Here is a 16,540-nt window from a genome sequence, read left to right as displayed (position 1 = left end):
GGTAAAATATTGGATTCAAGATTCATCACTCTGAGAGAACTATACCACACATTTTAGTAATCTTCAGAATACTGCTGCAAATTAGACTTAATACGTTTAATCTGCCTTCTCTATTTCTCTCTGTTTAGGATGTTCAATCAGAACTTTGTGGCCCAGCTCTGGTACTTTGTCAAGTGTATTTACTTTGGCCTGTCAGCCTATCAGATCCGCTGTGGATACCCCACTCGTATTCTTGGTAACTTCCTCACCAAGAAATACAACCACCTCAACCTGTTTCTCTTTCAAGGGTATGGACACAAAGTAATCCTGCAGATCCTGCCAAAAATGTTCCAAAGATGTGTTTACATATACATACACACATATATATATACACACACACATATATGTATATGTGTGTGTATATATATATATATATATATATATATATATATTGATCTATCATTATAAAGGTATTATTGGAACAAAACAACTGAGCACCTGTGACAACTGCAAACCTGTAGATTTTTTTTCTCTCCCACAAACACAACACAATAGTTCAATTCTTCATTGCAGGTGCACAAATCCTTTTCTATGGGTCACAAATTAAGGAATCCATATGCTCACATTTTTGCTACAGTTGCTGCAGTGAATATGGTGCCAAACACATTCACACACCCGTATTAAATAATGAATGTTATGAATGTTATGGACAAAATTTGCACATCCACAAATCAATATGTGAATCCATGCAATGATAGTTGCACACCTATAGAATATTTTCCCACAAATACATTTTTTTTCTTGGATATTTTGCTAGAACAAACACAAGTCAATAACTACAACTGCTTGAATCTGCTGCTATGAGTCTCAAATGCTGTTTTTCAATTTTGCACCACATATGTCAGTGAAAATTGGAGCAAAAGTGATTTGTGCACCTGTAAAGCCAGGGGCAGTCACTGTTCAGAGATCAGAAATCCCCCCCGCAGCCAGACCTTATTGGTTCATTTGGGCACCTGTCCTGTCCCTTGGTGCCCGAACAGAAAAGAAAAAAAAAAACCTCCAGCCTCAAATCTCCAGCCTTTGTCGTTACCTGACCATTCAGACTCAGCAGAAGAGCTGGCACCTGATGTTTGAGGTATGTTTTCTGATATCACCGACCATTATACTTTTGTGTATACAGTAGTTTAAATATGCATGCTGGTCAGCTACGTTGGTCACCAATGTTTCTTAGTTAGGTTGGCTCTTCTTGCTTCTACTAATACTGGCACATGATTCAAATGATCATCTCGTCATCGGACTCTGCAGAAGCCTGATGACGACCCATTCATTTGAATCAGGAGTGGTGAAGCAGGGAAACATCTAAAACGTGCAGGGCAGGGGTGTGCCCCACGACCAGGATTGAAAAACAGTGCAATAAACAGTTCTTGCGAACAGCATCGCAAAACTTATATGGCTGGAAAAACAAAGCTAGCGTTAGTAAACAAGCACCAATACATTTAAGCCCACTGTGCCCTGATTTAATAATTTGTCCATTTTTGCATAAAACAAACCTGAAATGAAAATAAAATACTGAATTTCAATCACAGCACAGCTCCAGGATAAATATGACCTATGGTTCACTCACTTAGAAAACACGATTATTCTCATGTTAAGTGCATACTCATGATATGATACTCACCTGCAAAGACCCAACCTGATCTGTCATTTTTTCTAGAGGGCCAAACAGAAGAGAATATGAGGAATCAATGCACATAATTTAGTATGAGTGTATCTTCCACCGACTAATTAGTGTAAACTAACATAACAGTGTAATTTGTTAGCTAGCTTAATGTACCTTTCAGGAAGCAAGAGGAGCTAACCTAATTAAGAGACTTTGATTACTAATGTAGCTGACGAGCATGCATATTTAAACTACTGTATAAACAAAAGTGTAATAGTGGGTGATATCAGAAAACATACCTTAAACATCAGGTGCCAGCTGAACCTCTGAATGGTTGGGTAATGATAGAAGCTGGAGATTTGAGGCTGGAGTTTTGTTTTTTTTTTTCTTTTCTGTTCGGCCACCAAGAGATAGAACAGGTGCCCAAATTAACCAATAAGGTCCGGCTGCCTTCTCAAATGAACTCCTTTGATTAGCTTAAAGGGTCTTCTGATCTCTGAACAGTGCCCACCCCTGGCTCTACAGGTGCGAGAGAAAAAAAAATCTACAGGTTTGCAATTCCTAAAGCATTTTTCTCTTTGACTTCAAATTTACTGATACAGATATATGTTTTCTACAACTACAAATTCCACTGTCACAGGTGCTCAGTTGTTTTGCTCCAATAATACCTTCATATATCATCACAGTGAGAGTTGAATGGGTAAGGAATCAGCATACAGTATATTGACACTATGATAGATATAGTGCATATGTGTATACATGTATATGTGTGTGTGTGTGTGTGTAGGTTTCGTCTGGTGCCTTTCCTGGTGGAACTGAGAGCAGTGATGGACTGGGTTTGGACTGACACCACTCTGTCTCTGTCTAACTGGATGTGTGTGGAGGACATTTATGCCAACATTTTCATCATCAAATGCAGCCGTGAGACAGAGAAGGTATGAAGTGTATAAGTACAGTCATGTAACAGCAGACCAAATGACTTCTTGTGGGATGATGGCACTTGGGGAAAAAATGTAAAAAACAATTTAGAGGGACAAGCAGTAACTCCTCACAATCAGCTGCAACAATAATATGTGAAAAACAGTCTTTTATGATTAAAAACAGTTATGTATCGTAACCCCAGATTTTATGAGTACAGGTGTAGCCCTCTAACAGTGGTTGCTATGTGCATGCGCAGTCGTGAAAATTTTCTTTTGCACCCTCTGCCCAGCACGGGCCCCTCTCAGGTCTGCACTGACCTGAGCTCTGCTCCAACATAAGCCAGCTTTTTCTTCAGCTGATGTAGGTGGAGCCGGTGGGGCCCACAGCTTAGAGGGCTAAGCCTATACTCATGGAATCTATGGTTATGAAACGTAACCAACATTCTATTTCATAAAGGCTTCAATAAGAGCTAAGATTGGGATAAGGGTGAAGTTGGATGTGATCAGTGCCCTGTTGGACCACCAGAATCCATAAGCACTTAACACACAAGTTCACAAGCACCATAACCACACAGTAAACAATAAAGTTAAAATACCATAAGCTGCGCCATGGCCCTCTCCTGCTCCAAGCCCTGTCTGAATGGTCAGGACAAAAGCATTACACTCCACTCACATGGCAGGGTAGAACTAAACTTGCTGAATCACAATGCCACGAGGTACAGGCAGATATCACATGGTAAGTGAGAGTGCACAGCAAAAAAGCACACATACAGCAAACTTATGTTTCCAATCAGTTTCATGGGGGAGATTGTATTAAATGCTGAGCTGAAATCAACAAATAGCATTCTGATGTAGGTGTTGTTATTTTCAAGGTGTGCAAAAGTGGAGTGGAGGACAGTGGACAGGGCATCCTCTGTGGATCTGTTGGTTCTATATGCAGGCAGCGATGATCATTACACATTGTGGCAATCCCAAAGCCTTGCACAAATAAGTTAGAAGAGAGCTTAATCATGTGACAGCTCACAATGCACATACCAAGCTCTCTACAGTGATGATTGTGTGCGCATGACATGCCCAGAGCTGACAGTGTGTCGCTGGTCATCAAACACATTCAATACTGAATGAGTTAAGGGAAAACTCAGACATATCACACAGATAAAAATTAATAAAGCGGCAAGGTGAAGCCCACAATCCCGCTATACAGAGGTCCTCCACTGCCATTTCTCCAAGGACAGCTGTGGAGGAGGATAAAGCTCTCGCAGGGTGGGCATGAATACCAGACAGAGGTACCACCCCTGCTGAAACATATGCTTGCGTGACAGCCTCACAATCAATGAGCCAAATGCTGTTGTGTCAGAGGTTTCCCTCGGGAATGCTCTTTGTAACACACAAGCAGCTGTTGAGTCTGTCTGGAGCCTGTAGTGTGTGCCACATATTGAGACAACATGTGCACCGGACAGAGGCGATGTGACATTTCTTCCATCTCATTTCTGTGAGGAGGAGTGAAAAATCCTTCCAAGGAAATAACTCTGAATCTAAAGGAGATGGTTGTGACTTTGGGCATAAATGCAGGATTCGGCCACAGAATGGTGGAACTCTCATTTCTGATAATGAGACAAGATGGAGAGACTGAGAGTGCACAAAAATCACTTACTCTTTCTTTATGCTGAGGTCAGGGCTAAGAGAAGTGCTGCTTTTAAAGACAGTAACAGGCCTCTGTCTTCTGACTCCTTTTAAGAAGCGTTTAGCAAGTGGATGCCATGGATTCCCTGACAGCAGCTGCATCATTGTCGGAAACCCTGGGGCTCATGCATTCACCACAATAACCGCTAAATCTTGCTCCTGTTGCACTCCACAACAGGCAAGGAAGTAAGAAGTAATACAGATGGAGAGGGAGAGGAGGAGAGAGGAGTTCAGTGCGTCATGGGAAGTCCCCTGGCACTCTAGGCCTATAGCTGCACAACTAGGCTGGTCCAAGGCAAGCCTAAGCCATCCCTAACTATAAGCTTTGTCAAAAAGGAAAGTTTTAAGCTTTCTCTCTCTCTCTTGGATGTAGAGAGGGTTTCTGCCTCCTGGACTCAAACTGGGAGATGGTTCCACAGGAGAGGAGCCTATGAGCTACTTGAGCTAAACTGTGCCAACGGGGCAGGCATCGTAATCAACATTAAACTTACCAAAATATTGTTGCAATAGTCCAACTCAGTACGAGTCCCAGAGCTGGGGGGAGCAGCAAGTGAGCTAACTGTTAATCATAGCTGTCAATCAATGCCCAGACAGCAGACCTCAAAGCCTACAGTATGTCTTCAAATCTTATTAACAGAGCAATAATTAGAAAGCCAAAATTTAGCAATTGAGACCATAATGACTCATTGAAAAAAATCATTGACTTAGTACCTCTAGAGAGAAGTTGACACTTTTAGAGCCAGGGATTTTTTGGAGTTAGCGTCTAGCAGCCATCAGTGGCATTGCACTTTGAGCGACTTTGAGGGGAAGCATTGGCTTCAGCTTCAAATCATGGTTACTGTTTTGTTTCAGTGTAACTGTCCTTTCACAGTCTGGCTCTGTGTTCCTTAGTTGCCAGTATCCACCAGTCCAATAAATGCCCTTAGACTTTTTCCTTGTTTGTTGCACTGGACTGAGTAGGAGAAGGCCTTTGTACAGGACATTGAAGTATGCTTTCACACTAGTGGTGAAATGTGACTGAAGAGTTTAACATTTGTTTCCATAGATTTGAGTAATTTGCATTTACAACCTCTGTGTGCCATGTTTGAAGAACTGCATCATCATGAAATTGTAGATAAAAGAGTTTGCAGGTCATAGTGTACCTGTGTATTTCAATCAGACTTTATTTATATAGCACTTTTCATACAAAAACAGTGTAACACAAAGTGCTTTACACAATAAAAACAGTACAACCCCCCCACCCATCCACACACAAACAATAAATGATTATGTAAATAAAGGACTCCATAAAAACAGGATCTGAGGAAATGCTATCATAACTCTCATGAATTTGCAATGAGGAAACACCAGAAGTAGGATAAAAATTTCAGAATAGCCAAATAAAATAACAATACAAAACTGAAAGAAAGACAGAAAAAAGGAAGAGATGTATTAAAGTGAGTAAAACCAGAAATGTAAGGTAGGGTACTGAAAGGAAATCAAAGATAAAGATAAAATAATAATGATAAAAATAATAAAATACTAAACGAGAGAGGATGTGTTGAGGTAAGTAAAACCAGAGAGAAAAAGTAGGTTATAAAAAGGAGAACAATCATAAAAAAAATAGAAATAGAATAAAAGGATATACTTATAAGTAGTAAAAACAGACCAAAACATATGAATAAAAGTTGAATAAATAAAATAAATAAAGTTCAATTAAAATCCAGACTAAAAAGGTAGGTCTTAAGTTTGCTTTTAAAATTATCAACATTCTCCATATAGAGAAGTGACGTGGACCATAATAATAAAAGGATGCCTCACTGTGAGTTTTTGCTCTGACTTTAAGGATAATTAAAAGGCCACTACCAGAAGACCTGAGGGTTCTAGAGGGTTCATAGGATAAAAGCAAATCTGATAAATAGGTAGGACTAAGACCATTCAGAGCTTTATAAACCAATAAAAGGATCTTGAAATCAATTCTGAAGCAGACAGGTAGCCAGTGCAGAGACTTAAAAATTGGTGTAATGTGTGCTCTCTTTCTGATCTTTGTCAATACACATGGAGCTGAGTTCTGAAGCAATTGTAGTTGTAATATATTCTTCTTAGGGAGACCAGAAAGCAGAGCATTACAATTGTCAATCCTGCAGGTAATAAAAGTGTGCAGTAGTGTCTCTGTATTGGCTTGAGAGGGGAACAGTCTCACTCTGGCAATGTTTTCCAAATGATAATATGCATTGTTAGTGATATTTATAATGTGAAATATCACTCCTCATTCCCCTTACTTGAGTTTCTCCGCCCATCTCCCCGCCTGCACATCATCTCCTTGTTAGTTCTGTTGGTATTTCAGTCCTGTGTTTCAGTTCAGTCTTGTTGGATCCTTTATTCTGTGTTGTTCAAGTTTTATTCTGTCCAGTTCAGTTTTGCTTTGCTCCTGAGGCTAAATAAAGACTATTCTTCAGTTCATACTGCCTGCGTGCCTACATCTCCTGCTACTTCCTGATCGTACTGATGCGTTGCTTGTGTCAAAATGTTTCTTGCCTACCAGTTACCCAATTATGCTAAGCGTTACATTTTTTTAAAATACTGAACATTGTATTTTTGCTGAAGTTGCATATCTAAAAATTATATTTTCTGCCCTCAGAAATACCCGCAGCCTAAAGGGCAGAAGAAGAAGAAGATAGTGAAATACGGCATGGGTGGACTCATCATCTTCTTCTTGATCTGCATCATATGGTTTCCCCTTCTCTTCATTTCATTGGTCAGATCAGTGGTGGGTGTGGTCAACCACCCCATCGATGTCACAGTGACTGTCAAGCTGGGAGGATACGAGGTGATCAATATTTCATACAGCAGTCTGTTCTACTGTCACTTAAAATAGAAAAAATACAACTTATAAGAGTTATGACTACTTTAAAACTGCAGCTAAGCCTAAACGTTAAGTTATTTTAATGATTATTTCGCATCTGCAGATTGTTGATAATAATTAATATACAGTATATGCTGTCATTATACAGGGATTATTTTAGATATGGCTTCTGAATACATAATTTTGCTTGCTGAGCATCACAATGATATAAGATCAAGTAAGACTTTCAATTAGAGATTAAAATCATTGTTATCTAATTTTGGGATTGGAGACTACAGAAAGCCAGTGTTACAAATTGGGGTTGTGGGGTTTGAAGGATATGGGTGTTTTAAGTTATGTTGGAGACTCAATTCTGTGGTATGTTTTGAGGTTCAAGTACATTTGCCAGGAAGGAGGGAAATCTCTAGGCATTATACATCTCTATATTATGCATTATCATACTGTATCTGTACTGTATGCATCTGTATCCCAGATTTGTATGAAGATGAGAATGTATTTTTTCTTTCTATGTGTGTGTCCAGCCCCTTTTCACCATGAGTGTGCAGCAGCAGTCCATCAAGCCCTTCACAGAGGCTGGATATGATGAACTCACCAAAAAGTTTGGAGACAATGCGGTGCGTGCTGTTTTCAGTTTGGTTTATGTGCCTGTCTGTATGTACTGCTACTAACTGGCCTGCTGGCTGATTGGTGTAAGCAATTATTGGGCTGGTTCTTTATAGTTTTGGCAAGCTCAGTGTGTCATTCTTGAAGGGAAACTACACACTAAATAATTTTTTTACACTATACAAATAATCAAATAAGTCTGTGGTGGCATATGATGTTTATACAGGTTATTTTTCAAACAATACACATTTTATGTGTAAAAAAAAACACTTTTTCCACTCAAAATTAGCTTATTTCTGCTTGGATTTGAAAATTCAATCCAATATTTTCTTTGAACAGCTTCTTAAAGAGGAAGGACAAAAAATGGACAATTGCCTTTCCAGACGCTCAGCATTTTTCTCTCTCAGTTCAAGCAATTTGTGGAGTAACTTATATGCAAGAGTATAATTTCTACTGGGGATTCCACTAAAATCCTGGTCAGTAGTGTGTGTGTGTGAGTTGATGCCTCTCTTTGTATCTATTTTTCATGGACCCTTTTGTGTGTATGCACATCTAGGTAGCCATGCAGTTCATCACTCTCTACAGTTATGACGACATTGTGACGGCCAAGATTGAGGGCAGTTCAGGATCAGTGTGGCGGATAAGCCCCCCCAGCAGACAAGAAGTCATTAAAGAACTGCTTGGAAGCCATGGTGACTTAACACTACGTCTGGCCTGGAACTTTCAAAGGTAAAACCTTTTGTCTCCTTGTTGCTAAATGGCACCGTACTATAGAGATAGTGCATAGTTATCACCAAACTAACCAGGTAATTTTCAGCTAACAAAGGCATAAGCTGAAGCTGACAAAGAACAGTTGACTGTGGCAAATGATAGCTGAGGCTGTATAGCAGTGGTTCACAAACTTTTTTAAACCACTACACCTCTTCACAGGAATTTTGTATGATGCGTGCAAAGCATGCAACCTGCAGTTCTAGCTCTGTGACAGATGAGTCCTTGTCTTTTTTTTCCAATTATACAAGGAATTAGAAAGCCAGCTGACACCAATACTATGTCAGGAACAAACGCAGCCGAATCACAATACAGTCAAATTTCAGTTCTTTTAGCCAACAGGTTCTGTCACCTCAGACTCTATCAGCATTTTTTTAAGCTCAACTTTATATTGATCTTTCCATTCTTCTTTCGGTTCTGCCAGACGATATTCTGACTGCTGCACAACTGGAAAACTCAACTGAGCAAAAGTCGGGAGACTCAGCAGCCACACATTTCTCCATTCTCTATTTCTCTGTTTAGTTTCTTCAGGTTAGGCTAACCCAATGTTGCTAACTTTGGAGCTAACCCCTTTCAATTTTCCAGCACTTGTGGAAACACCAGACATGACTTTTCTTGGTCTTGACAAACTGCAACATTTATTAACTGACACACTGTAGTCTGTACTGTACATTTACTACCAGACTGACAACTTACTGCTAACCTTTTCCCCTGCTCCACTCACATACATCGTCACTTTTCTGCCACTTGCTCTCTCACTCACCCACTATGCACACATATTACGCACTGCTGTATTCCTTAAAAGGAGCTACACTACCACAAGTTTCCCAGGCAACAACACAGAGGTTAACTCACATTTCAGAACAGCACTGAACAGAGGCTCCCAAAGCATATTGATTTCCGAATGAATGGATATTTGGTGTTATTTTTGACATTAAAAAAATATTTTCTTGGCCTGGTGGGGGTTCTTGTTGGCCTGGCGGCCCACCAGGCCTTTACAATTATTGGGGAAACACTGGCTATAAAGTAAAGTGTACATAATATCAGTATACCGATGCCAAAATACAGCTGAGTGTGACAAACCACTGCCGAGACTGTCAAAGGATAGCTGGGGCTGACAAAGTAGGGCTGAGACTGAGAGTATAACAAAAGCTGACCAAGTACAGCTTAGGCTAAAAGAAAAACAACTTAAGCTGAAAGTAAAACTGAAGCTGATAATTTATAACTGAAACATACAAAATTCAGTTGAAGGTGACAAACCATGGCAGAGGCTGACAAAGTACAGCTGAGGTTGACAAAATGCTGCTGACTCTGACAAAGTATAACTGAAGCTGACAAAGAACAGCGAAGGCTGATAATTTTAATTCAATTCAGTTTTATTTATAAAGCACCAAATCACAACAAGTCATCTCAGGGCACTTTAAAACTCCCCTTTAACGGAAAGAAGACTCAAGCTGAACTGGGCTCTAGGTGGGTGGCCATCTGCCTTGAGAGGTTGGGTTGAGAGAGAAAGAAAGAGGGAGGAGGAGAGATACACAGAGAAGCATAACAACAACAACTACAACAACAACAATAACAATAATGATAATGATAATATAGATATGACTAATAATAATAATAGCAGTAATAGCTGGAGAAGATTTCAAGGCACGACATTAACAGGACTGCGTCACCATCCCTGCTGCAAAGGCCCACAGTTCGGATCCCGGAGGTTCCTGTGAGACGAGAAAGCACAAAAAAAATACTCTGGGGAAGAAGCCAAATTAGTAACATGCATTAATGGTACATGAATGCATACAGATGGAGAGGAGGAGAAGAGAGGAGCTCAGTGCATCACGGGAAGTCCCCCTGCAGTCTAGGCCTACAGCAGCATAACTAAGGGCTGATCCAAGGCCTGGTCGGCCCTAACTATAAGCTTTATCGAAAAGGAAAGTTTTAAGCCTACTCTTAAACGTAGAGAGGATGTCTGCCCCCCAGACCAAATTTGGAAGATGGTTCCACAGGAGAGGAGCCTGATAGCTAAAGGTTATAATGTATAAATGAACCTGACAATGTACAGCAGAGACTAACAAAGAAATGGACAAAGTACAACTGAGGCTGAAATACAAATACTAAGGCTGACAAACCACTGATGATACTGACAAAGTATACTGAAGCTGGCACAGTACAACTGCTATGTGGGACAGAGCAGGTGAACCCAAGTGCAGACACTCAACGGTGAGGACACTTGATAGAAACAAGGTATTTTTTGTAAAGGCTAGTAACTGGGGCTGGGGCTTGGGCAGTTAGCTGGGAAACTGGAGCCAAGTCTTGGGCTGAAGGCTGGGAACCTGAGGCTGAGGATTGGGCTGGAAGCTGGGGACCTGGGGCTGAGGCTTGGGCTGGAGGCTGGGAACATGAGGCTTAGGCTTGGGAAGAGCAGGAATCCAGGGCAGGAAGCAGGGCTGACGAGATGAGACAAGTGACTGGAGACAGGGGCCGGAGACAGAGTAGACAAAACTGCGAGAGACAGGAAGCAGGGTTAGGCACAGGAAAACAGGCAAAAACAAGAAAACTGGATAAATGCAGATGAAGTGGCTTGAAGCATAGTAACAGAGGCAGAGGCTATAATCTGGCAGGGTGGTAGTGGCAGAGCTGGGTATGCATAGAGAGCTTGATAAGGGTGATCAGTTACAACTGGTGTGGCTCTGCTCTGACTCCAGCACACCTGTCTCCACTCTCTCTCTCACTCTCACACAAAAACACACACACAGACACAGTAGGAAAGAGGGAGAGAGCCACTGGGAGAGTGGCAGCAGGTTAGGAAAACATAGGATTATAACAACAACTGAGGTTGGCAAACCACTGCTGAAGCTGACAAAGTACAACTGGGGCTGATAAACCACTACTGAGGCTGACAAAGGTTAGGCACAGTTTAGGCTTACTAAGTATAACTAAAGCTGAAAATGTACAGCTTAGGCTGACAAAGTATAACTGCTGCTAACAAAGTACAGGAGGAGGCTAACAATGTATAACTGAAAGTGGCAAAGTACAGCTGAGGCTGGCAATGTTGACTGAAACTGACAAAGTACAGCAACAGCTGACAAACCTCTGCAGATACTGACAAAGTATAACTGAAGCTGAAAAACCACTGCTAAGGCTGACAAGGTACAGCTGAGACTGACAAAGTATAACTGAAGCTGACAAAGCAGAGCTGAAACTGACAAAGTACAGCTGGTGTTGCGCCATAGAAGAAAAAGGTACAACTGGCAAAAGGTTGTCTTGAATCTAGGTTTGCAGTGGAATTATAGATGTTTATATATTCTTTTATTCTATTAACATTTCTGCTAACATATTAGGCATCACATGGCTATAATGGTGTCATATTTTGTCATTAGAGGAAGTTGCATTTGTTTGAGCGCTGCCCCTTTAAGAGAGATTCTAAAAAAAAGTGTGTTGTTGTTGTGGGCCGGAAGTTTTTCTCTGTTGTTAAGAAAAAATTAACAGTATGCTTTGTAACTGAACCGAGCCTAAAATAAAAGTTGTCACAAGAAAATGGAAAGTAGCCCTAGTCCGTTTTGAGGGTGCAACACTGAGACTAAAAAACCACCACTGAGACTGATTGAGGTTTCTACCCGTTAAAGGAGAGTTTTTCCGTACCGCTGTCGCCAGGTGCTTGCTCATGGGGGAATTGTTGGGTCTCTGTAAATTAAAGAGTACGGTCTTGACCTGCTCTATGTGAAAAGTGCCTTGAGATGACTTTTGTTGTGATTTGGCACTATATAAATAAAATTTGATTGATTGATTGATTGATTGATTGATAAACAGCTGAGAATGACAAAGTACAGCTGAGATTTACAAAGTATAACTGAAATTGGCAATATACAGCTAAGGTTGACAAAATATAACTAAAACTGATAAAGTACACCTGAGGTAGGCAAAGTACACCCAAGGTTGACAAAACATTGCTGAGACAGACAGAATATAATTGTGGCTGACAAATTACAGCTAAGGCTAATAAACCACTGCTGATGCTGACAATGAATAACTGAAACTGACAAAGAACAGATGAAACTGACAAACCACTACTGAGGCTGACAAATACAGCTGAGGTTAAGAAACAATTGGTGATATTGAGAAAGTATAACTGAAGCTTACAAAGCACAGCTGAGGCTGACAAAGTATAACTGAAACGGACAAAGTACAGCTGATGCTGGATACTGCCAAAGTACAGTTGAGGTTGACAAAGTACTGCTGAGGCTATGAAAGTGCATTTGATGCTGAAAAAGTACAAACTCTAAAAAAGTATAACTGAAGCTGCCAGGCCACAGCTGAGGCTGTCAAACCACTGCTGATACTGAAAAAGTACATTTGAGGCAGACAAGGTACCAATGACTCTGACAGTCTCAGCTGAGCTTGACAAAATACTGCTAAAATTGAGAAAGTACAGGTTTTACTTATATAGGCTGATTAAGTATAACTGAATCTGACAAAGCACAGCATAAGCTGACAAAGATAGCTGAACACATACAGCTGAAGCGAACAACAATAGCTGAAGCTTAGTAAGTATGTACAGCTGGATGGAGTATAACTGGACAGCTGTGGTTCAGTTAAAACTGAAAAATGTCAGCTGAGCCTGACAAAGTCCGACTGAAGCTGACTGAAGTTGAGCAAAGTATGTCAAGGTAATACTGGGCCTCACATGCTGCAAGGAGTCTGAGATGTCCTCAAAGGACCACCATGTAGAAGATGAACCATTTTAATTTAGACAAAGATATGGCTTCTTTACACCAAAAGTCGTTTGCCCATTAAACATAAATACTGGCCTTAAAATGGCTGGCTTAAAAGGCTGTAGCTCATACATGCTATTGGACATATGATACATAGTGAGTATAAGTGAAAGAACAAGTGTCCAGTGAGATAATGTAAGACACTATATGGATAGCTTTTAATTCCGATAGCCTTTGCTTTTTCAAGATATTTGTTTTGCTCTCTGTAATTAAGTTTTTCCTGCTATTTCAGTGTTATTACTGGGTATCTGTGATGTGTCACTGAATGTTTTCATCTCTAAAAGCTGATTAAATCTGTCTCTCCTTCTCTCTGAAAATTTCTGTCTCTGACAGGGACCTGGGTAAAGGGGGGACTGTGGAATACACTTCTGACAAACACTCTATTGACCTGGAACCTGGGAACCCAGTCAGAGCAGATCTGGCCTCACTACTGGTTGGCAATCGCACTACACCTGTGTACGTTCACTCTCTGGAAGGATGGTTCTGTGAATACAAGTGTTTTGTGTTTTATTTATTATAGGTAGCTGTAACTTACAACTATAAATTGTCTCTTTTCTCAGGCATGTTTCCAATATGTTTCCTAACTACATCCGTGCCCCCAATGGAGCAGAGGCCAAACCAGTCAGTCAACTATATAAAGGTCAGAGTTCACTGAGTTATTGTTAAATGAAGTAAAGTTCATCTTTTTTTTTTTTTTTTTTTTTTTTTTTTTAAGAAAATAGATCCATTCCCAGGATCAGACTAGATAGTCAGAAGTAACAGCAAAATCAGCATAAGGAAGGTCACTGGTAAATGCTATTATATCACCGACAAAAGGTGTCCGGTCCTTGAATATTTCGGTCTCCTCTTACTGGATTAATTTGACTAACTTGGTGTCGCAGACCATATTCTGTCTCATAAAAATACTACAATGTTGGCAAAGTGCCTATTTGGAATGTTTGCAGAATGATTAACACTAATGGAAGTAGAATTACCAATAGACTAATTACCATTATAGCAACATAGTCTCAGACTGGATATCTATTCTCTATATCTCTTTTATATTTATAATTCACACCTCAAAGTGTCTGCTTTAACACAGCTGATTTGTTGTCTTGTAGGTAATGAAGATGGTTACCTGAATATAACCCTGTCCCTGATGAGTGACAGGTCACTGAATGTCAATGGGAACCAGGAGTGGTGGGACATTGCCATTGCAGGCTGTAAGGAATCATGTGGGGTTCTACCCATGGTCATATTCAATGACAAAGTCAGTCCACCAAGCCTGGGCTTCCTGGCTGGATACGGGTGAGAAACACACACTCATAAATAACAAGTACATGGACTGGAGAAGATAACACATATAGTAATAATAATAATAATAATAATAATAATAATAATAATAATAGATAAATATAATAATAGATACAGATAACTAGAATGTACATTTCCTGAAGAAAATGTGTGTTTGCTGCCAATCAAAGATGTTTCATTTTTATTGAATTAACTTTGATCACAGTCATTTAAGTGGTAATTGTACTGTAGCACCACTTACATGTGTAATGCCATCAAATTGTGTAGAACTGATAGGTGTTTATGTGTGAATATATCAGTCAAATTTGGTTGCAATTGAATCATGCATTCAAGAGATATTGCATTGCTATATAACTTGCCATATGGTGGTGTTGCCATGTATGAATATGTTTAGCATGTGCCCAGGTGTTACCTGAACCCAAGAATTTTTAATCTAAGCCACACCCAGGGGGGAAGGGTCAGATATCTTCTGTCTGCACTTTTTATTTATTTAATTAATAACAACAGAATTGTAGTGCTGACATTGCATCAAATCATACAGACTTGTTCAATGTCTGTTTTAGTAAAGCATCCCAAATTCATTGTCAATTGTTGGCAAATTGAACTCCTATAGACCACCAAAAACTCAATACCTATAACAGATAGCAGAAAAGTAATAGCAGTCATCACAATAATATGCTTAATATGTTAGAATTGGTAGCATCTTATTAGCTGTAAGTATGTGAGAGGAGAAGCGTTACACTGAACACAGAATAAAAATAATATCTGGAGAACAATAATGGGATTTGCTGACTGGTAAATCAGATTTCAGCAATCACGCAATAAGTAAAACTTACAAGTGAAATAAAATATAAAGTGGCAATATAAAAGTAAAAAGTAAATAAAGTAAAATGTCTGTTTGTCATAAATTTTTAGAGTAGCAATAGGTGTAAAATCAACACAATAGATCTGTCTCTTCATAGTTTGTAATAGGCACAGATCTCAAATGACTTAAGTGCTATCCATCCACTTACAACAGGCACAGATCAAGCAAAGGTACTGAAGTCAAGGAATGCTATCTCCTCTCTCTTAGATAAGTTGCAGGTTCTAAGTATGTTATTCATACACAGACTGATGTTTGATGTGTGAACCTCTAAAACTAAAAATTTCAAAATCTGTTAGGCTAGTTTATGCCTTGTATGAGTAATAGGCCTATGTCATAAAATTCAGTATTAATTTTAACTGAAAGCTTAAACAACTCCCACTTGCTTTCTTCTTGATCACTAACCTCCATTAGACCTGCTCCTTCAGCCCTGTCAGTCAGCTCAATCTTCCCCCTCTCCCTCTCCTCGCCTGTTTTCAGAAACATGTTATTTTATTAAACTCAGATTTGCAAAAACTCAAGGCTTCATTAGTGATCAACCACTTTAATTTTGTATTTGTCTGAACTGGCAAAATCTTTTCACATGACTGGCCTTTGGCAGAGCTGCCGCCTTTTTGAAGAAATGTCGTATATCCATCTACATGTTGAGCAATTGAGGGATATAAAATTGTGTTATGATCAACACAATGTGACCTTTTCACTGACATTAACTGATTATAAACAATAATCTATGCCTATGATATGATTGTTTCAAAATACTTAAGAGGCATATAAAAGCAAAGTATCTAAAGAGCTGTCAATAACATTATTTCTATCTCTTTTGCTCGTTCACACTTTGGCTGGCTGGCTCCTCAGCTAGTTAGTACAGTGGAAACCGCTTATAGTGATCACACTGTCTGGGTCAAATAATTCACTATAAGTGGATGATTATTATAACCAATTTTTTTTTTCTTTTTCTTTATTTCTCATGCAGATTACCATCTAATTGACATTTGTATATATATTACATTAATGAAAAAGTAATGAAAAGGCCAGCTTTGCTATTTACTGTAGCTGTTTCAAAATACAGTACAGCTGTTTCACTGCTGACGCCTCCTGACTCATTTTAAGATGAGAGAGAGAGCGAGAGAGAGAGCGAGAGAGAGAGAGAGAAAAGCA

General features: G+C 39.6%; 2 protein-coding genes across 4 annotated transcripts in view; one reads left to right on the top strand and one right to left on the bottom strand.

The window, feature by feature from the left end:
* nvl (nuclear VCP like) overlaps nt 1-16,540 on the bottom strand; it is a 316,947-nt gene that overhangs the window by 240,619 nt on the left and 59,788 nt on the right. The gene's annotated exons all lie outside the window — the stretch shown is intronic.
* Nucleotides 1-16,540, top strand: part of piezo1 (piezo type mechanosensitive ion channel component 1 (Er blood group)) — a 172,399-nt gene that overhangs the window by 148,254 nt on the left and 7,605 nt on the right. For all 3 annotated transcript variants that reach the window (XM_067609224.1, XM_067609223.1, XM_067609225.1), the window contains exons 45-52: nt 129-287; nt 2,427-2,574; nt 6,863-7,051; nt 7,609-7,701; nt 8,247-8,419; nt 13,561-13,683; nt 13,788-13,867; nt 14,328-14,514. In XM_067609224.1, the coding sequence (XP_067465325.1) occupies nt 129-287; nt 2,427-2,574; nt 6,863-7,051; nt 7,609-7,701; nt 8,247-8,419; nt 13,561-13,683; nt 13,788-13,867; nt 14,328-14,514 (1,152 nt within the window). The remainder of the gene's footprint in view (nt 1-128; nt 288-2,426; nt 2,575-6,862; nt 7,052-7,608; nt 7,702-8,246; nt 8,420-13,560; nt 13,684-13,787; nt 13,868-14,327; nt 14,515-16,540) is intronic.

Source organism: Thunnus thynnus, chromosome 14, assembly GCF_963924715.1.
Source record: "Thunnus thynnus chromosome 14, fThuThy2.1, whole genome shotgun sequence".
In the NCBI taxonomy this organism is placed as follows: Eukaryota; Metazoa; Chordata; class Actinopteri; order Scombriformes; family Scombridae; genus Thunnus; species Thunnus thynnus.
This window is presented reverse-complemented; position numbering and strand designations above follow the sequence as displayed.